We start from the raw sequence: 23218 nt of genomic DNA, 5'->3' as shown, positions 1-23218 counted from the left end.
TAAGCAAGATGAACAGAACAATAAATGAATTCATTTATACAAAAGGTGCTTAAAATATCAAAAATAACATAGAATAATTACATAAATGAAAATTTATTGATCTTTATTTTGAAAATGCTGACATCTGTGTTTCCATGGAACCATGTCTTGTCTGAATATTGTAATCATTCAAAAATTCTAACTTGAGCTTTTGATGAAACTCCATGCTTCTCCCTCCCTGAATCCAGATTTTTGGAATTATGTCTGTTAGTGAACACGATAATTCAATTTTTTTTCTTTTCGAGATACCCAGAATAAATTTGTTATATAAATTTAACACCACATTCGCAGATTTTTATGAAAAATTGAGTGAAATCAATTCAGAGAAAGTCTTTTTGTCTCTCTGGCTGCTCAAGTAAAAGTTAAGATGTAATCAAAAAGAGCTAGAGCTTCATTACACAATTGGTGTCTAAAGTGTAAATCCATAACAAATTGCATATACTCATAAAATGTGTATCAGTCAAGGTGTTGACCATTAGTTGATCTATACTTTATCATGCAAGTAAATTTGATAACTAAAAAAGGCAGCGACATGAATAAATGAAAGTTGGTATGATAGCAATTTAAGATCTATGTTCAATTTTAATTTCAATCAGTCAGGGGAAAAAAAAATAGGCATTCGATTTCCTGGCCAATTCCTAATTAATTGACACAAATTATACATTAGATTCAGTAAAAACCATAGAATCGTGACAAAAATCGATCTCATATTCATTGTATGCAGTTAATACACAAGTAGTAATTTTACTATACGATGAACCATGTCATTCTCATGAATGAAAATAAAAACCCATGCATTCATTGCCTTGCCCCTAATCCACAATTTCATAAGGTAGAGGAAGATAACACCTTCATTTCAAAGTATATAAGAAGATTTCAGGGTGACCACTCTCGCAGATTTAAAAGCAAACAAAATAACTTACTACAAGTGAAAAAAGGAGCTGAAATCGATAGCAAAAAAAAAAAAAAATCCAGTGTTTTTTTTTTCAAATTAATTTATATTAATCACAGGGTATTTGTTTTCTTCAAGAAACAAAGATGCCTCAAATTTAGGATAGTAAAACACATAAGAAAGATTCGCAATTTACACTCGTGTCCATAAATTAAGAATAATGCAAGTTCAGGAAAAGAAAGAGTCAGAAGCAAAACAAATGCGACTTATTTGTAAAGCCTATTTATTAAACAAAAGGCAAAGAGAAAAAAAAGATGCTATATGTTTGATATCATTAATAAAAATTGCGATTTTTTGCTCTCTGGAGCAAATTACAAAAAACACGATTTACAAAAACCGATATTACATGGTTAGTATGATGGTAAGTATATAGTATGTCTCCCAAACAATGCAATACAGTCTGTACAATGCCTAGCATGCTGAGTATCAAATTATCGATCTGATCTTGGGGAATATTACACCACTCATCAAGCAGTGCTCTCCGAAGTTCCGGTAGACATGTAGGAGGTGTTTGATGGGCTGCAACTCGTCGGTCAAGCATGTCCCACACATGCTCTACTGGATTCAAGTCCGGTGAGAATGCTAGCCAGTCCATACGGGTAATATTCTCCGATCGAAGGCATTCGTTTGTCATGTTAGCACGGTGAGGACGGGCGTTGTCACCCATAAACACGAATTCTGAACGAATAGCGCCCCTAAACAAACGTACATGTTGTTCCAGAATAATGTCCGGATAGATTTGGCCTGCCATGGTTCCAATTTGAAAAAACAGGTCAGTTCTGGAACCCAGAATAATTCCTCCCCAAACGAACAATCTTGCACCACCGTAACGATGTCATTAAATGAAGTTCTCTTGGTGGTAACGGGTATCTGGTGCTCTCCATATGAAAGTTCGGCGAGAATCAGACTGCAAGCTAAACCTGGACTCGTCGGAAAAATCACACAAGCTCACTGTTGTGGTGTCCACAATGCATGTTCTCTACTCCAGGCTAACCGCAGGCGACGTTAAGTTGCAGTAAATGGAACTTTTTATAGTAGTAAGTTGCATCTGACAAGCTAACGAGCATATAGACCAATCTGTCCTAAGTGTCTGTACACGGTCTGCCCTGAAACTGTCGTACCAGTGGCTGAAGAGAGCGGACGAGACAAGTTTGATGCTGTGCTCCGTCTGTTTCTTTTGGCTGTAACTGCCAAATACCGGTCCTCATTCGGCGTGGCAACTCGGGGGCGACTTGTGCTGTAATGTCTACTCACATTATCATCATCTTGGAATCGTTTTCAAAACCTGAAGATGACACTCTGGGTGATTCCAAGTTCTTTGGATACTTCCAGCTGGGTACGCCCACATTCCAGACAGCCGATAATTCTACCCCGTAAATCATCCAAATGCGTCCTTTGTGTCATAACTATGCGGTTATTGCACAAAAAGGCTAGCGAACAATTTTACTTCTTTGCCTATATTCCTTATACATCACTCTCTTACACTCTCGTCATTGTGGCGCACTATCGGTGTCATCTGGTGGCTTCCTGCAATTTGCATATGATTTTTGAAGATGTGTGTAGTCATTTTACAGGTGATTAATGTATTTTGAAGTTCGATTTCCGCGTGACTCTGAATTATCCTTAATTTACGGACAAGAGTGTATTTACATTTATTTTTATTCTACATAATTTTGAAAATATTTTTTATGATAGATAATACTTTTTATTGTTGTGCTTTGAATGTGAAAATAATAAGGTAAGATGGCATAAAATGCACTATCTAAGAGAAAATAGTTATTGATAAATTTATTACTTATGTGGTATGTTGAATTTTTTTTCAAATCTTTTGCATCATATTTCTGAACTAATGTTTATTTTTTTATTTATTTTATTTGGCAACATTCATTTAGAATGAATTGCATATTTCATTTTATGTTTGACTCCATCTACAGGACCTAAAGTTGAATTTACTCTATCATTTTAAACATTTAAAATTCTTGAAAATTTGATAATTTCTATATATTGTCTATTCTTAAACCCAGGAATATAATTTTAAATAAATTTAAGTTATATTAATTTTATTTCTCACTTTAGAGCAGCTTCAGTAAAGTGAGTAAAATGAACGTAGTGTTAGACTTAGCAAATGATTTAAATAATGGATAATATTTTATGTGCTATATTTTGAGAAATAATATGTATGTATATATATACAGGGGGGGGGGGTTATAATTAAACTTCCCCTATAAATAGCATCATACAAAGCAAACGAGAGAACGGATTGAAACGAAATTTGGTATATAGACTATACAGGAGATGCGCTCACGAAATTTCGAAAAAAAAAAAAAAAAAAAAAAAAAATCCAAAATGTCCACCAGAGGGCGCCTTTTCCGAAAAACATTAAATTTAACACAATAAACGACCAAATCGGAATACAGAACCAATATTAACAATCCAGAACAAGAACTATGAGTTATAAAATGTAATACCGAGGAAAACTGTCAGTTCTACGAAAAAATGTCAAGATTTGCATGTTTGCGAAGAAGAGGAAGCTTTATGCAAAGCAGATTGCGGTAAGAAACGTTTGCAGTCGTTGTCATGTTTTATGTCGATGTTTCCGGCTGTAATGATGATGGCATCTTGTTGCGACGTTGAATGACGCGAGAATTCTAAACCGCTTCATGTGCGAAGCATCACAACTGATCAGTTACGATCTGCTGTTGAACACGTTGTTCATCGACTTGAAATTTTGCAGGTGAATGAGGTGGTCACATGGTGCACCTGTCTCTATATCATCCTGGATACTATTAACAACTGCTCCTCTTGTGCATTTTCTTCCTAATTTTTTCTTATTTCTGCAAACTGAACTTTTTTTTTCCCCCCTCAACAAGCGTACTGTCATTTTTTCCTTGCCTTCACTTAATGTAGTTCAATGATAAGGTGATTAGAAACAGAAAGTAGTCAATAAATTTTACTATTGTTTCTGTATTCCGTTTTGGTTTTTTATTGTGTTAAAATTACTGCTTTTCCGAAAAAAGCGCCCCCTGGTGGATATTTTGGAACTAAAATTTTTTTTCCCGAAATTCCGTGAGCGCATCTCGTGCATAGTCTATATACCAAATTTCGTTGCAATCAGTTCACCCATTTGCGTTGTAGGGTGCTGTTTATAGGGGAAGTTTAATTATAACCACCCTGTATTCGGATAAAATTAAGATTTATTTACATATTAAATAAACCGAATTATCCTTATTATCATGTTTATCTAAAATTAGGAAAACATTTGACATATATATTATTAGAACTTTTAATGAATGACAATTCAGTTCATAAACAGAAATAAATTTTCATATTGTTTAAGTATTACACTTTTCCTCTCTACATCTATAAATTTTAAACGCAATTTTTTTTTATATTGTGCTTAATTCAGCACGTTAATCTTCAGTAAACTTCTCTGTCTATATGTATTTTATATTTATTAACATGGCACACATGGAAGGTATGAAATTACTGTTGCTTCTCCTTTGAAAGAATAAAAACAACTTTTTTAAAAAAAAACATTATCACCTCCAGCATTGAGTAGAATAAACAAATATGCATTGAAAAATTTTAAAGCAAAAATAAAACATGATCAGGCAACAAATAATATTCTGACTGAAGATATGGTTACAACATATCTTCATCACAACATTCAGGGCATAAAATAAAGACAGCATGCTATTCTCCAAAATCTTCGGTAGTATACAGTAACTCAGAAGAAAGTCACAGAAAGAAAAATGAAAGTGCCATAAAACCATCTTTAAACAAAATATCTACTGATTACTTGGTACTGTCAAAGTACAACAGAAGTAAAATTTCAGGAGGTCAAATTTTATAAACAGATAGCTACAGTCAAAACATCCTGTAAAATTTGCTTTTTTAGAAAATGAAAATTAGTCGAAATCATCCAAATCCTACATGAACAAACTACATCCAACTCCTACATTTGATATTATTAGACACTAGCCGCCTTTGGCGACCGGCCGCTTAATGCACGTTAAAATTTTAATAATTAAATATTTTTTGGAACTCCCATTTTTATTGCTTCTTCATTAAAATATTTTAAAACTTCAAATTTTAATAGTCATATAATTCACTCATGATATTATAAAGGCCTTCAGCCATAACGTAATATGTATCTCTCTCATTTTCTGTTAGCTCCCATAGAATTTACCCCTTAAGTTAAAGTGGAAAGAATTAATCTGCAATTAATATAATAATATTTTTTACTGAAACAAAGCATTTTTTTATAATATGATTACTGAAAACAAAATCACTGAGCGTTTAAACTTTATGGGAACTAAAGAATATCTTTCTTAATTTATGTAATAATTCAAGAATTTGTCAACAAAATTTTCTCAGATTCATCATGAACAGATCGATAAATTAACAATATTTAGTTTTAAATGCATCAAACACTAAAAAAATCAACAGAATCGTTTGAAATAATCTGTCGAAATCATATTAAGCCTTCAAAACCAAGTCCGTATCCGTTGTCAACAATTAGAACACAATGCGCATGCGTGAATTTTCAACCCCAATTATGGTAACGCAAATGCGTAAATTTTCTACTCCAATTGGGGTAACGCTATGCAGATTAGAAATTTTTGATTTCCTTTATTCTGTTTTATTTTTATTCAAAAGTACTTCAGAATGAATTCGAAAGATCGATTCATTAACAATGTTTAATTTTAAATGCATCAAACATTAAGAAAATAAACATAATCGTTTGAAATAAGCGGCTGAAAATATCTTAAGTCTATCCTCTTTAGCGTGGGGGGGGGGGAAACAAACCCTGAAGCCTTAGTCATTTGGCGGTGGGGAAATGAAAAGATTTTTTTGGCGGGAAAGTTAATATTTAATTAATAATTAAAAATTTAAAAAAAGTAAATCCAGGTGCATATTCCCGACATCCAAGGTATGCATGTGCCAAATTTGGAAGCTGTAGGTCGAACGGTCTGGCCTGTAGAGCGCCAACACACACACACACGCACACATTGAGTTTTATATAAGTACTAGCCGCCTTTGGCGACCAACCGGTTTGCCAATCTTAATGTTCGTTAAAATTTTAATAATTAAATATTTTATGTAATTCCTACTTTAATAGCTTCTTCATCAAAATATTTTAAAACTTCACATTTTGATAGTTATATAATTCCCTCATAATATTATAAAGGCCTTGAGTCATAACGTAATATGTATCTCTCTCATTTTCTGTTAGCTCCCGTAGAATTTACCCCTTAAGTTAAAGTGGAAAGAATTAATCTGCAATTAATATAATAATATTTTTTACTGAAACAAAGCATTTTTTTATAATATGATTACTGAAAACAAAATCACTGAGCGTTTAAACTTTATGGGAACTAAAGAATATCTTTCTTAATTTATGTAATAATTCAAGAATTTGTCAACAAAATTTTCTCAGATTCATCATGAACAGATCGATAAATTAACAATATTTAGTTTTAAATGCATCAAACACTAAAAAAATCAACAGAATCGTTTGAAATAATCTGTCGAAATCATATTAAGCCTTCAAAACCAAGTCCGTATCCGTTGTCAACAATTAGAACACAATGTGCATGCGTGAATTTTCAACCCCAATTATGGTAACGCAAATGCGTAAATTTTCTACTCCAATTGGGGTAACGCTATGCAGATTAGAAATTTTTGATTTCCTTTATTCTGTTTTATTTTTATTCAAAAGTACTTCAGAATGAATTCGAAAGATCGATTCATTAACAATGTTTAATTTTAAATGCATCAAACATTAAGAAAATAAACATAATCGTTTGAAATAAGCGGCTGAAAATATCTTAAGTCTATCCTCTTTAGCGTGGGGGGGAAAAAAAAAACAAACCCTGAAGCCTTAGTCATTTGGCGGTGGGGAAATGAAAAGATTTTTTTGGCGGGAAAGTTAATATTTAATTAATAATTAAAAATTTAAAAAAAGTAAATCCAGGTGCATATTCCCGACATCCAAGGTATGCATGTGCCAAATTTGGAAGCTGTAGGTCGAACGGTCTGGCCTGTAGAGCGCCAACACACACACACACGCACACATTGAGTTTTATATAAGTACTAGCCGCCTTTGGCGACCAACCGGTTTGCCAATCTTAATGTTCGTTAAAATTTTAATAATTAAATATTTTATGTAATTCCTACTTTAATAGCTTCTTCATCAAAATATTTTAAAACTTCACATTTTGATAGTTATATAATTCCCTCATAATATTATAAAGGCCTTGAGTCATAACGTAATATGTATCTCTCTCATTTTCTGTTAGCTCCCGTAGAATTTACCCCTTAAGTTAAAGTGGAAAGAATTAATCTGCAATTAATATCATAATATTTTTTACTGAAACAAAGCATTTTTTTATAATATGATTACTGAAAACAAAATCACTGAGCGTTTAAACTTTATGGGCATTAACGAATATCTTTCTTAATTTATGTAATATCTCAAGAATTTGTCAATAGAATTTTCTCAGATTCATCATGAGCAGATCGATTAATTAACAATGTTTAATGTTAAATGCATCAAGCACTAAGAAAATAAAACGAATCGCTTAAAATAATCGGTTGAAAACAGGTTAAAAAAACTACTTAAAAAACGATGTACTTAAAACTATAAGCATACACAAAAAATATATAACCAACATAAATACAATTTAATTACAAAAGCATACAACTAACCTAAAAATAATTTGAATCAAATTCATTGATAATAGTTGCCAACAATCAGAACACAATGCGCATGCGGGAATTTTTATCGCCAGTTGGGGTAACGCTATGCAGATTAGAAATTTTTAATTTCCTATATTCTGTTTTATTTTAAATGCATCAATCATTAAGAAAATAAACAGAATCGTTTGAAATAATCGGCCGAAAAATCTTAAGCCTATCCTCTTTTATCCTCTTAAAAAAAAAAACTGATGCCTTACTCATTTGACGGTGGGTAAATGAATATTTTTTTGACGCGAACGTTAGTTTTTAATTAATAATTAAAATTCAATGCACCAATAAAAGTATCTGTACTTAAACTATTGACTATTTCTGAATCATGATTACTAAACATATAAAGACACAAACATAACATTTATATATATTTTTAATTCTACCAGACATTAATTTGATATTAAATGGGTCACAGACACTTTAGAAATGATTATTCTTGCCATTGTTAAATCTGCCATTATTTAGTTTGGTATTTCTCCGTTAGCCGGGCTCAAATGTCGCCAATTGTGAATCAAACGCGAATTTGGCGGAATTCTACATTATTTGGCGATATTTCGCTGGCGCCGGCTAACGGAAAAATACCAGTTTGGTTTTTACCTTTTGCACCTACCATAAGACAACTAATACATCTTTAATAACCTTTTTTAAAGTATGTTCAACCATTTATAATCCAGATTTGGTTTCGAATATTCGTTGAAGTAGCTTTAATACCATTATCCAATACAAAACAACCTGCATGTTCATCACATCAAAACAATCATTATACTCACGAATTATTGTATAAAAATTCACAGACGCTTTTGATGCAATTTTTAAATATATATTATTCGTAGAAATTTCGCCAGCGGAAGTAAGAATAGTCAAATGATCTTTGAGTGAATTAGATTTCAAATATAGTTTATTTTAGAAAGTCAAAACACCAAAGGGGAAGTCCGACTTAATACCCTTTGAATTAATACTAATGTCGAATTTTTGAGGACGATTTTTCGCCAAATATGTAATTTTGATAATTTTTAATGCAACCCTAAAATACATATTTCTGGCCATATATTGTAACTATTACCCTCAATCCGAAGTTTGGCAAGTTTTTGGTAGATCGAAACGATTCAATTGTGTTTGGCGAGAAATTGAATACTAATCTGAAGTATCTCTATATTTTTTCTGCTATTAGAGAGCACATTGTCATCTTTTATTCTTAGTACACTAATAATTAATTAAAATAACAATATTTAAATAGGGCAAATGAGAATTGTATATAATTATTCAAAAAACTGATTTCGAATCATATATTGGTACTTATTTTATTAACTGCGTGGCCGGGATAGCCTGGTTGGTAGGGCATTGGATTCGCGTCTCTTGGGTTGCGAGTTCGAACCCCGCCGGCCGAAGATTCCCCGCGTGCTTGGTGGCTGACGCGCGTTAAATCTGTCGTGGTCACAAAGTCCTCCATGTCGAGAGTAATACCACTGGGGGTACTGGATCAGAGGTGATCGTTCTCTGATTCAGGTCTGAATTACGATATGTGGTTGAGTGAATGAAATGCATGAATGAAGTCCGCCCGTAAAATAGGGTTGTGACGCGTGTGTAGCTAAGTTGTTCTCTTGGCCTTGTTGGCGTTATTGTAAAAGCAAAAGACGTACCCTTGGCTTTATCCACAAAGGACTTAAAGTCAGTTGGCTTGTTTAGGACAAGTGCCATTAGAAACAACAACAATTAGTTGAGAGTGATTGGCGATGATTCGTTGTCGTCAATAATGATTGCGAGACTACATTTGGCCATTTTTTGGATCTTTTAACGTTCATAAGCAATGCATTTCAGAATTTCTTAAAAATCCACGCCGTTGTGTCCTTATTAGTTGAAAAAAAGAAACACATGCCGTTGTTTGATTCAACTTATTTATCATCATTACACACGTAAATACAAAAATCATACTCTTATTATCGATAGTTTCTCTTATATTATCTATTTTACAGAATAATTATTTCTCGTTCCGTCACTTTATATAGAACCTGTGATACTTTCACGATTTACATATGTGTAAGCAATGCATGAAATCATGATAAGACCAGTTCAGAAACCAAGAAGAAAAACTCCAATGTCATTGGCTTGAAGGTCATATTGCATAGACATTGTAACATACATTGTAACTTGAATAATGTAAAGTCTCCATTGTAATTGCCCAAAGGAATTGACAGGAAACTAAAGAATGTGGTAACTGCAAAAAGTATCAATATTTTATCATTATCCAAATATATTATCTTCATAGAATACTGGCATATGGCGGCACACCAGCTAATATTTATCTTCAGTAAAACTTTACTACAAGTATATAAGTCGCATTTTTCACAAAATCTTTTGCGATGTTCAACAGTTGTTTCACAACTTTGAAGGAGGTGGTCATTTAATCATATTTGATAAAATTCTTATCACAATGTTGAAATTTTGTTTTGTTTGTTTGAATGAGAGGGATTATTGATTTTCAGCTACAAAGGCTGTCATCCCAGCGTTCAACAATATCTCCAATTAATAAATGTCAAAAAATTTCAAATGTTGAAGGAAAATATGGAGAGACAGTTTATCTGCAAATACTTTGCTCGTGAGTTGTTTAAAATTACAGTTTGAAAGAGAGTTGAGGCCCAACTTCGACCAGAGGCAACGTCTGATGCTTGAGTATTTTCGGCAGTGCAGTAAGATATGATCCAAATTATTCAAAGAGTGGCATGTTTCGCAATTTGGTTGATTCGACAGATTAAAACGATGTTGAGATTATTAACATAGACATTTATTTCTAATGAAAAATTAAAATTAATCGATGTGATTGCAAATCATCTGCTTTTACCACATCTGTTATTTTTCCTGAAGTAATATATTATATCACCGGCGAATCAGAAATGACTAAATTATTTCGTATTGTTACTTATAAGCTATTTTGAAAGTGAATAATGTCTCACTTTTATGAAAATAAAGATTCAGAGTTCTAATACTGAATCCATTTTGTATTATCTTCAGAAATTGAATGAGTGATGAAAAACAACTCTTTTTTATTTTTTAAAAGTTAATACATTCGCAATTCAAGAAAATAGAGTGAATATTAAATTTTTTCTCATACCAGGTTTGCATTAGACCAGTTATAAGACGGCCAATAGGCAGCGCATGCGTAGAAAGGGACTGATTTATGCTTGCCATAATTTCATAAGATAAATTCAGTAAGGCTTCAGTTTTTTTCCCCACACTAATGAGGTTAGGCTTAATATATTTTCTTGATGTTTGATGCATTTAAAATTAAACATTGTTAATTAATCGATCTTTAGGATTCATTCTGAAGTACTTTTAAATTAAAATAAAACAGATTAAAGGAAATTAAAAATTTCTAATCTGCATTGCGTTACCCCAAAAGGCGTAGAAAATTCACTCATTTGCGTTACCCTAACTGGCGTTGAAAATTCACGCATGCACAGTGTGTTCTGATTGTTGACAACTGTGTTTCCATTTTAATTAAAAGTTAAAGTGAAATATGTATCATATACCAAGTCCGTATCCGTTGTCAACAATCAAAACACAATGCACATGCGTGAATTTTCAACACCAATTATGGTAACGCAAATGCGTGAATTTTCTACACCAGTTGGAGTAACGCTATGCAGATTAGACATTTTTAATTTCCTTTATTCTGTTTTATTTTAATTCAAAAGTACTTCAGAATGAATCTGAAAGATCGATTAATTAACAATGTTTAACTTTAAATGCATCAAACCTTAAGAAAATAAACAGATTCCTTTGAAATAATCCGCCGCAAATTTCTTAAGTCTATCCTCTTTAGCGTGGCGGAAAAAAAAAAAAAAAAAAAAAAAAAAAAACTGAAGCCTTGCTCATTTGGCGTTGGGGAAATGAAGATTTTTTTTTGGCGGGAAACTTAGTTTTTAATTAATAATTCAAAAAAAGTGACTCCAGGTTCACATTCCCGACTTCCAAAGTATGCATGTGCCAAATTTGGCAGCTGTAGGTCGAACGGTCTGCGCGCGCGCGCGCGCACACACACACACACACACTGAGCTTTATATAGGTATAGAAGATAGATTATACTATAATAAGACTTTTATAATCACTATATAATAAGACTTTTATGAGTCACTTCATCTCCCCCCCCCCATTTATGATTATTTTGCATCGTAAACTGCTCATATGAACAGCTTGAGATAAAATGGAATAAAATGATCCACAGAATAAAATGATTATTCAATTTTACTGCTTAAAAAGATATGAATATAAGTAGCAGTCAGATATTGTAATGTAAGATACTGTTAAAAAAGAAGTAACTACTTAACATAATTTGGGAGTGTAACTTGCCAAAGTTAAAAGTCAATTTTATGATAATTTTACCTCACCTTACTTCAATAATCAGTAATTCTAAAAGAACTGTTAGCAAACAATGAATAATAATGAATTTAATTGATCGTTAAATTCATTTTTAAACGCCCATAAATACTAAATAAATAAATATTATGCACTTTCAAAAAATGTAATTTTGATTAACTCTTCTAATTTAATACCTTGCAAGTGCTAATTTAGAACATTTAAAATATCTTCATAAAAGCTCATGACATCATACGCAGAGAATCTTCTCTCAGATTTCCAACAAGAATATCCTTCTTGATACTAAATCCACTTTCCATAGCTGCACTACCATGTCACAAAACAAGAATTATTTTTACAACTTACCAAAAAGTAGCAAATTCTTTTGATTTCAAAATATTAGAGCAGAAAATCTCTAAATGAATTTTTTCTTGAAATGAATCAAGCAATTCTCTGTATTCACTTTTTAGCCTTTAAAAAAAATTTCAAATTGCACCTTTGCAAATTTATGCTTTGGAATAAAGAAGCTGAAGCAAATCAAACATTCGTTTTTCAAATAATAATGCATTGGTACTTCAATAAATGTATATTTAAACAAGATACAGCTTTTAAAAACAGTAAAATTTTTGAACATACTTTTAAATATTTTTTATAATATTCTTCATAAATACAAAATACTCTGCTAAAATGCAACTTTTTTCAGTTTCAGTAGTAATCAAGCAATTCATTAGTCAGTACTCTAATATCGTCCCCCCCCCCCAGTCTTAGACTTTTAGGATCATCAAGCACTAATAAGCTGTTTCATCAAAGCATATTACAAAATTGTTATTTAAAATTTTTTAAAGAGATTAATGAAAAAAATGTAGCTAATCCATAACAAATAATATACAATATATTTGTACAACCTAATGTACATTTTTTGTCTATTCCACTATCAATGGACATATGTGAAAATATTTCCTATATATTGAATGCATTAAAGGATGATTGTGACAAAATAAGTTTTAATGCCTAGTCACAATATCAAGAATAAGCTGTCTAATGTTTTCGATTCTTCAGTTATACTTCTTTTCATATTTTTTATTTACTGTTCAACAAAAATGAAAAGATTTCCATATAAAAAAAAGGTCTATTGGTTTAGATGTTCTGAAATTTTTAAAGAAATGGCTGAAAAATATTAGCAATATGAGAAAAGAAGCTTATTTTAGTCAGAAGCAATTTATCTTTAAGCATTTTTAATATTATCACTCATGACAGATCCAGGCAAACCTTTTTTAATGAAATCTCTGTATTTCTTTATGCTATCAATAATTTTTAGAGAACATTCACAGAGAAATTTAGAAGAATTTACATGTCCAGCTGGACTAGTTTTAAATATTCTATACATTGCTCTTAGAGTAACATCTGTTTTCCATTGAGTAGGTGTCCACACTAAAACACTCCATGGATTATATTTAGTCCAAAAGTACCTAGATCTAAAATTTTACAATCATTTTTGCATAAAAGTTCATTTTTGACAAATTTAAATTTAAATTTAAAATTAGTCCTCCCATAAAATTTGTAAAAGTAACTTTATGTCCAAACTTGTTATATCATTAAAATTCCCAAATAGTTATTGGGCAGTAGTACAACTTAAAAATATCGAATTCCAATATTTTGTGGCGACCCTATTGGTTGATTCTGACCAATATCTTACTATAAGATCCATTTGGTATTTTTATGAAATGAGGTTCAATGCTTCATCAAAGCATATTACAAATTTTTTATTGTTTAAAGATTTCTTAAGCGATTGTTAAAAAAATGGAGCTAATCTGTAACAAAAAAATGTACGAATTTTTATACAACCTACAATACACTTTTTGGCTATTTCACTATCAGTGAACATATATGAAAGTATTTCCAATATATCATTGAATGTATTAAGGGAAGAATATGGAGAAACAAGTTTTAATGCCCATAAAAGTTAAGTTTTAAATTATTGTTCTGAAATTTAAAAAATTCAAAGTGGCTTACCTTCGGGCAATAAATTTGACATTTTCAGACTTGATGTGCCACCATCTCCAGATTCTTTTTAGTTACCAATATAAATGATGACTTTCTTGAATTGGCACATAGTTCTTTATATATCTTCTCTTTTGGCAAGATTAAAAGGTGGTACTTATTTTCTCATATTACTTAAGTTTCTTATCTTCTTATAAAGCGAGTAGCACCCAGCAAAAGGTTTTTGCAGAGCAATGAATTTTTATCTATCCAAATCATGTTAAATATGGAATTTGAATAGCTCATTTTTTTAAAAAAAACTTCTTTGATCCACTTTGAATAAGTTCACAATTATGCAAATAATAAACAAACCATTCACTAAACTCGCATGTGAATGACTAAACACTACCACGATGCTTCTGCAGATTGAATGTTGCTATTCTTGTCATAGAAATTTATTCTATTATGTAGTTTAAGTAGTCTCATGCAAGCTCATTAACTGCAGCTCAAGAATATCACAGAAAAAGCATAACTGCCTTTCAAAACGAAATTGGACTGATTTATAAGGAAAAAAAAAAGAAAGAGTTGAAGGTGAAGTGAATAAAAAAAGGGCGAGTTTCCGCAAATACATAATCACAAATAGTGTTGTCTTGTTTTTGGAGTTATTGGCTACAATATTTTATTTTTTCTATGCTTAGAAATGTAAGAACTTTTTTCCCTTCATTTTTTATACAGAAAAAATAGGAGTTAGGGAACTTAAAAATTCTCTGCATCCTATTTTTTCAAGTAGATTCCTTTTGAAAAAATTTTAATTCCCTGTGAAATTAAGTAGATTTTTAAATTTGGTTCAATGGCATTTAATAAAAAATAAATTATTATGTATTATTATAATCTCATACAAAAAAAAAAAAACTGATTGTATTTGCACATGTCATTTAAAGGATGTGCATTTCAATACTCACCAAGAGAAAAATATCAATTTAAATTTCCGATGATGAGAGAATGATTTTCATAGAGAAACAACTATTATTACTCCGGAGTCTGTATGAAAAAAATAACTACCAATTCACAACTTCATTGCAATAAAAAATGCAATATGAAACATCTCTTTAATTTTATACAATATATAAATATGCCTACCTTCTGATGCTGCCTGTTCAGCTTCTTCTTCCCTTTTTCTTCGTACCTGTCTCTGTTTTTCTTCTAATTGAACCTTTATTCTGTTTGCTTCATCCCATGCTCCATCTTCCATTAGTCGCTGGTCAGGACGCAGCCTGCTATCCGTAGGAGCAACTCCTTCTTCTGGTTCATTCAACTGACAAGCAAGCACAGTGAAATTGTACATTTTTTCATATTCAGGCCTGTAAAAGAGTGAAAATGATTTTCAAATCAAAAGATTTAATAATATATACATTGAAATCTTAATATCGGGCCCCAATTATCAGAATTTAAAAAAATAATATTTGACATTCAATTTGTATATATATGGCATAATTATATTATTATTCATGATCAGCATTCCTGCAGTTTGATTTTCCCTATAATTTCCAGATTTAAAGAAAATTGCTGTGACTTCGTTTTTGGAAGTATCTAAAATCTTCAGAATGATTTTGTTTCATTTTCTTCCTTGTACATATTGCAAGTATAAATTAATATCCTGTAAATATAGTGTTCTACTCTAACTAAAATCAACGTAGAATAACAATTTAATGCTCAGCAAGCAAAACAAAAAAATTCATTTTTAACTATCAGGTTTCAGATATTATTTATGTAAACATTACCACAATTTTTTCAAACATACTAATTAACAAGTCCAATATACTAGAAGATGTGCATTCATCTCGGTTGGCCATTTTCTGAAATGATTATCATCAACTTACTCACTAACAATGCAATACAAAATCACATTGGCAGAGTGCCTAAAAATGAAATAATCTACTTCCTTCTACTGGGATCTTTACAATTTATACTGTTTACCAACACCCAATTGAAAATGGCACAATAATTCTACTGATAAAAAAATGAAAGAAAAGATAGCAGCCGAAAATATTGGGAATAAAGTAGGGTTTTTAAACTAAAAAGGGATGGAACTTTATGAAAATGAAAGAAATTATACAGCAAACAGCAAAACTGCATTAAATTTTAGCCCAGTTACCTGCATCTAGGCAGATTGTTTATCCCAGTTGTATCATATAGAGAAAAATGGAAATGTGGTACTTATTACTAAATTTTTCTTTACAGCATAAAAAATTTGTATTAAAATATAAAAAAGGTGGAATTAATGAACTTTATAAGTTTTAAATTGTTTTCTATTCTCAGATACAGAAATCTGCATTATTGTACATGTGCCAAGAAAGATTGATTTTACCAAAATAGGGATGCGATGAAAGATGGTGAAGATATTTACAATTTATTTAAAAGAAAAGTAAATTTCGATTATAAACAGAGTTACAAAACATTACAACCATGTTTAAACCACAAAACTGTACAAGCAAACAAAAAATAAATTAACAAATTTTGAATTAAAACAATAAGGATCAAAATGACATTAGGAAAAAAATAAGTGCACAAAATGAACCAAACAAAATAAAAGATAAGGCCTAACAAAGAAATATGGAAATGCACTTATATTATTCATTGCATATCAATTCTGCAAGGCAAAATTATCAAGAAAGGATAGTCTCAAGGTTTCCAAAATATTCAGTGCATCAATTTGTATAAGAAAAAAAATGTTATATTTCTTCTAGATTTTTTAAAACATTTTTCTAAATGCGTACTGTATAATGTATAATAATAAATATAAAGTCATTTAATGTTTTTTTTTTTTGTCAGAAGCATTAAAAAAAAAAGAGAGAGAGAGAGAGAATACTACCACAAATGGAGGGACATCAGCAAGTAAATTCATTAAATTAATAAGAAAAGCACTAAATCTATCAGTACTAATTACCAATGATAAGTTTTTCTTTATTTTGATCAAATTATTTGTATCTGTTTATTTTAAATAAAGCATATTTATGTTCTTTTCTTTTTTTAAAAATATTTGTTTTCATGCTTTTGCATTTAATATCTATTATCGATACAGATAATTTAGAGATGCATTTCATAACACTAAATCGGAATTATGCACTTTCTGAAAACATGGTAATTAAAATATGATTTATCAAAAATTGATTAAAATATTTTCAACTTATTAAAAATCATCAAGTCAAATTATAATTATTTTACCCAGGGAATTGTCTTCTCCATATGGTTTTGGGCGAGGAAGTTTCCAGGAGAGGTTTTCCCTTGACAGATCCGTGACTATTAAGGACACGTGCAGACTCCATTTTGTTATCCCATGTGCCTTGGAGAACAAATTTTGCATTTCCTTCATGATCTGTCACAACACCAGTAACCTACAGATGATTTAAATTTAAGAATAAAATACCAAGCATTTATGAAAGGAAAAATAAATCTAATGACAAATAAGATCTAGATATTTTCTTCATATTATATTGATTTTAAACTCATTACATAAGTTTAAAGGTTTACATAAGTTTGAAGTACAATAATAATTATTATTACATATTATCTTTTTTAACAGTGCAACGCTACAAGATAAAATTTTAGACAGTATTTACACAAAACAAATGATGCAAATTTCTGCCACCTATATAGTTTACCTTAATTTCATTTCACATGTAGATATGGAGAAAGAATCAAAATTATGAAGGTGGGTTTATAATTATTCTTCATCAAACTTCAATTAATTTTAAAAAGGCAAACTAATTAAAAAATATACCTTGAAACTGGAAAAAAAGTATAGATCTGAGCAGTTTATACTAGAGCTTCTCAATTTAGTGTATGTTAAAAAAAAAAAAAAAAATCAATCTTCAAAATTTTATTAGATTTACCAAATTTTTATTGCATGCTCAATGAAAATATAGTTTATCACAATAAGAAAATAAAGCTATCTAATATATTATGCCCTATTATTGTTAACCTATTATAATCATAGGAATCGTATGCATTAAAAAATGTAGAGCAATTGCATTAAATTTGATAGAAAGTAAATGAAACATAAGTTAAAAAACACAAATTTTTGTAGTTACTGATTCAAGCTAATTCTATAACTAGAAACCAGCCTCTTGGTCTTTTATTTAATTAAAAAAATTTAGATTTCTTAATTTTGCAACATTTATTTTCATCCCTATTATTAAGCATTCACAAGCATGGTAATAATTTTATAAAATTAAAATATTTTCTTGCATTTGTAAAATAAGTATTACTTGCCAATCAAAGAGTTCTAATATATATATATATATGTAATATTATTTGTGGTGAAGCATGATTCAGTTTGAAGGCAATGAAGATACTTTTATCATTTTTAAATTCTTTTTAATATCCATCGGGAAAGCATAATTATTTACAAGCAGAGACGCGGACAAGACGTCCGCCACAGCGCAGTACAAAAAGCCGAAGTGGGGAAAAAAGGGCCGAAATAAATTATCCCTCGCCTTATATAACCTTAGATTTTGATAGGGAAAATATTTCTTCACAGTGCCAATATATTAATAAGATTCTGATAGGGATTTCTGACGCATGTCGATCACATGTAAGGGAAACACAGGGATCTTTTAAGAAAGAATGTGCTTACTGGACATTTTACCCCTTCACGCCGAGCGTGTGAAAGTATCTCGGTGTTTAGCTGACTAAGCAATTTTATGAAGCTTCTCTTGAATTAATTAAGAAGAAAAGTGGAATTGGATCACGAAATAAGAGAATATTTTTAGAATGAAGTTACTATGGGCTAAATTAAGATAAATTCTTGGAAATTAATTAAATTGAAATTAAGAGTTTAAAATATCATTACATTTTCCCCCCACTGCAAGACGTGAAAGTATGTCGGGCCCTTGACCCACAGTCTTATCTTACAGTGGTGGTCAAGTAAGAAAAATTAAAATTTAAAAGCATATTATAACTGATACCAAAGTTTCCCTTACCTTCACATTATATAAACATTAATTCAGAAATCCCATTCATCATTTTACATTAGAAGTATAAAAAGAATTATATTTGTGAAAATAGTATATAGAAATCTTAATAATCATCAGTAATAACAAAATATTAAAAATTAAATGTTATAGTGTACAAATGTATTCTTGTTATTATTCTGCATTTCACTTAATTTGATGAAAATAATCTGACCGGCTTGCTTATATTATTCTTAAATTCTAGAAAGTCTGACTCAACAAAATTATTAATTTAGAAATAAAGTATTAAATATAATTTCAATCTTGTTATGATTTCACCCAATTGAAATATCAGTATAGTAATGATTTTAAATAAAGTAATTTAGCTTTAAATAAAACACAAGATTCAAAACTTTCAAATAAAAACTTGGATATGAAAATAATACTTGCAAAATTGAAATATTTCATATTAAACACTTGGAACTAAAACCATACATATAAAATTCAAAAATATGTAATGAAAATCTTGAAAATGAGAATAATGTAAAATTGAATGGTTTCATATAAAACTTTTGAAAATGCAAATAAATGTAAGATTTATATATTTCAAATAAATCATTTGGAAATGACAATAATAATAATTGCAAAATTCAAAAATATAAAATGAAAAACTTGAAACTAAAAATAAATGTGAAATTCAAAGAGTTCAAACAAAACACTTGTGAATGAATGTAACAAAAACACAAGACTCAAAATACTCTTATAGTATTTGGAGAAGAAAAAAAAATATGTAATATAAAAAAATATTTGTATTTTGTAAAAAACAAGTATTTGGACACAGTGATAACAGACGGCAGCTCAATAACTGTCAGAGGTGCAAATATTTCCCCTGAGGTATTCACTACATTTGTCTAATTATCATGTGCCATTAATTATTAAGTATATAAGAATCTTGGTATGTTACTTTTCCCATTCACAAGGTTTGTATGCATAATTTTTTAAAACCTTTGAGTTAGATAAATTTAAATTGGGAAATCATTTTTTCTTAGTTATTATTAGCATGCACATAAATTTCAAATTCAACAAATTATAATATTATGAATAAACTTTAAATAATAAATATGGAAAAATTTAAAAACTCAATATTTTAAACTAAAACTCATGATATTTTGAATAATAATATAAAAAGATTATTTGCAATTGTATTATAATAGAAAATGCAATTTAAAATCAGATCAAAAGTACAGAATATAAATTTTGAATTTCATTCGTTGAGTCAGTTGAGGATGATTTTTTTTTCTTTAAACACTGATCACTTTTTGAAGAATAATCACTTTTTTAATTAATCACAAAATGCAATTTTGTGCACTGGAACTGGAGACTGAAGACTAAAGCAGGTGACTATTATTTTGGTGCTGACGTAAAACACAAGTGATATTTTGAAAATCTGGTTGATTCAATTTAGCACTGGACACCACTGGCGAGTAAAGCAGGTGATTATTATTGTGGTGATGATTTAACACGAAAATGACGTCGAGATCGGGATTATTCAGCACAGGTAAGGAGCCAGAATATTTTTATGATGACAAGGAGCCCCAACTCCTTGAGGATATATAAGGAGCACGCACATGACGATATGGAGTAATAGTACAAGGATATCTATTGAATAGCAGAGCAGGAACGTCGGATGAGATCTCAGGTTATGGAATGCAGGAGATATTGCATCGGTTGACATGGAAAGACGCAGCGAAGCCATGCCACAGCAGATTGTAGACGGCTGGTCTTTTCGAACCACGGCCACGGAGATACAGCAGACGGCTGGCCGGAACGAAGAGCTATTGCATGATTTATTTTCCTTTCACGCGGATTTAATTTTAATTCTTTTAGTTCATTTCATAATTTTTCACAGGAAACTATCCTTGTCGACTTTTTAAATGTAACACTTTTCGAATCCTGTCGGCTTTTTAATATGTAATATTATTTTATGTGAGCAGAATGCAGTTGTGACCAGCAGTGAAGAGACTTTTTATCTTTTTAACTTCTTTTTAATCCATCGGGAAAGCATAATTATTTACAAGCAGAGACGCGGACAAGACGTCCGCCACAGCGCAGTACAAAAAGCCGAAGTGGGGAAAAACGGGCCGAAATAAATTATCCCTCGCCTTATATAACCTTAGATTTTGATAGGGAAAATATTTCTTCACAGTGCCAATATATTAATAAGATTCTGATAGGGATTTCTGACGCATGTCGATCACATGTAAGGGAAACACAGGGATCTTTTAAGAAAGAATGTGCTTACTGGACATTTTTACCCCTTCACGCCGAGCGTGTGAAAGTATCTCGGTGTTTAGCTGACTAAGCAATTTTATGAAGCTTCTCTTGAATTAATTAAGAAGAAAAGTGGAATTGGATCACGAAATAAGAGAATATTTTTAGAATGAAGTTACTATGGGCTAAATTAAGATAAATTCTTGGAAATTAATTAAATTGAAATTAAGAGTTTAAAATATCATTACATATATATATACATGTGTGTGTGTGGAAATTTAGCTTTCTGAAAAATGCACTAACAAACTAGATTTGAAAATAATGTAACAAAAAAAAAAAAAAAAACCCAACTTATAATTAGTTACATATTATATCAAGAACCTTTCTTCTTCAATGATATGTCAAATAATTAAAAAAAAAATCAAGGTATGTTAAAAATATATATCACCTTTCGAGGAACCTCCCTTGAGAAATAGCTGTAAGGTATGAACCTGAGGTGACACTTGTCTTCAGTATGGTGATTTACTATCTCCATCTCTCCATGATGGTCTACCCATAGTCTACCCACAATTATATTGTGTACAAAAGTTGTAACCTTACGCCATGTATAGTGGTTGCCTGATGCAGGAAATAGAAGGTGGGCAATACCAAGAGGAATGATCTGTAGATATTTACCACGGAACTTGCTAGACATGGTGAATTCTTGCCAGCATATCCAGCCACGGCCTTCACAGTGCTGAGCAAGCATAGGTGGATGATGGCTTACCTAGATTGATTAAAATGTTGAATAGGTTCTTGAATTCTTTTTGTTTATAAAAAAATCAACATCAATAGAATAGAAACATTTCTGATTAGACTAATAATTAATTATAACTTTTACACACAAAAAATGAATTAAACACATTAAAAAAATCAGTGGCCTAAACGCAGCAAACTAAAGTAATTATACATAGGGTGGGAAAAAAAATTTCAATTACAGCCTAAAATTAAATAAAAAGACTATTTTTAACATTAAAAATAAAAAAATGAAATCTAATAATTCTATTAATAAAGATAACTTTCACATCTGATAATTGTAATTTTTACTGAGCAATTAAATGACTTTTCTATTATTTTTTAAATCTACAATTCTTACTGGATTTTGAAGAGTAAATATTCAACCCTTTCTTCAATGATCATGAAGAGAAGACAATGAATTTTCTATCAGCAAATATAATTATAGATCTCATAAGTAGTGCTATAACTTACCATTTCTGTACTCTGTGCAAGAATTTGCATTTAAACCCCTTAATCAGGTTTGGGAAAACAATAAAACAAATATATTACAAAAGATTTTTAACAACATTTTTTAATTTGTTCCTTTCTGCCTTTCATTTAAATAAATAAATAAATTACATCATAATTAATATTTTTATCATATTGATTTTCTATTATTTCAATAGAATACCTCTATTAATAACAATCCTCTATTTCCATCATCTTAACTCTTCTCAATGTATTATGAAATCTCCCCACTTTACCCATTTCTTCAAATAAACTTTGTATTTCTTGGTAATTTTGTTTAAAATCTGTATTTCAAAGCCTAGTAATGTACATTAAAATCCAGTAAACATCTTTTTACAGTCTTTCTATTGAAATGATATATTTGCTTGATCAATGCATTGTAAAATTAAATTCTATATTAGTTGCCTTTGGTGACCTGCTAGTTTGCAGTGATTTCTGGTACTAAAATTTTAAATAAAATATTTTTAAGGTTCATATCACTTATACTATTATAGAAGTCATATATCATTCTGTTCATAGTACATAGGCATTCTCCTAATTATTTGTCTTCTCACCTAAAATTTAAACTTAAATTAGAAATGGAAGTAATTAAACTTCAATTAATATAAAAACAATTAAAACATAAATAATTAAA

General features: G+C 30.3%; 1 protein-coding gene across 3 annotated transcripts in view; it reads right to left on the bottom strand.

Moving 5' to 3' along the window:
* LOC129976383 (oxysterol-binding protein 1-like) overlaps positions 1-23218 on the bottom strand; it is a 46306-nt gene that overhangs the window by 3388 nt on the left and 19700 nt on the right. For all 3 annotated transcript variants that reach the window (XM_056089917.1, XM_056089925.1, XM_056089933.1), the window contains exons 10-12: positions 21749-22066; positions 17303-17472; positions 15218-15438 (exon numbers count right to left, since the gene is read on the bottom strand). In XM_056089917.1, coding sequence (XP_055945892.1) covers positions 15218-15438; positions 17303-17472; positions 21749-22066 — 709 coding nt within the window. The remainder of the gene's footprint in view (positions 1-15217; positions 15439-17302; positions 17473-21748; positions 22067-23218) is intronic.

Source organism: Argiope bruennichi, chromosome 1 (assembly GCF_947563725.1).
Source record: "Argiope bruennichi chromosome 1, qqArgBrue1.1, whole genome shotgun sequence".
Classification (NCBI taxonomy): Eukaryota; Metazoa; Arthropoda; class Arachnida; order Araneae; family Araneidae; genus Argiope; species Argiope bruennichi.
The sequence above is the reverse complement of the archived record's forward strand: the minus strand, read 5'-3'. Positions and strand labels throughout refer to the sequence as shown.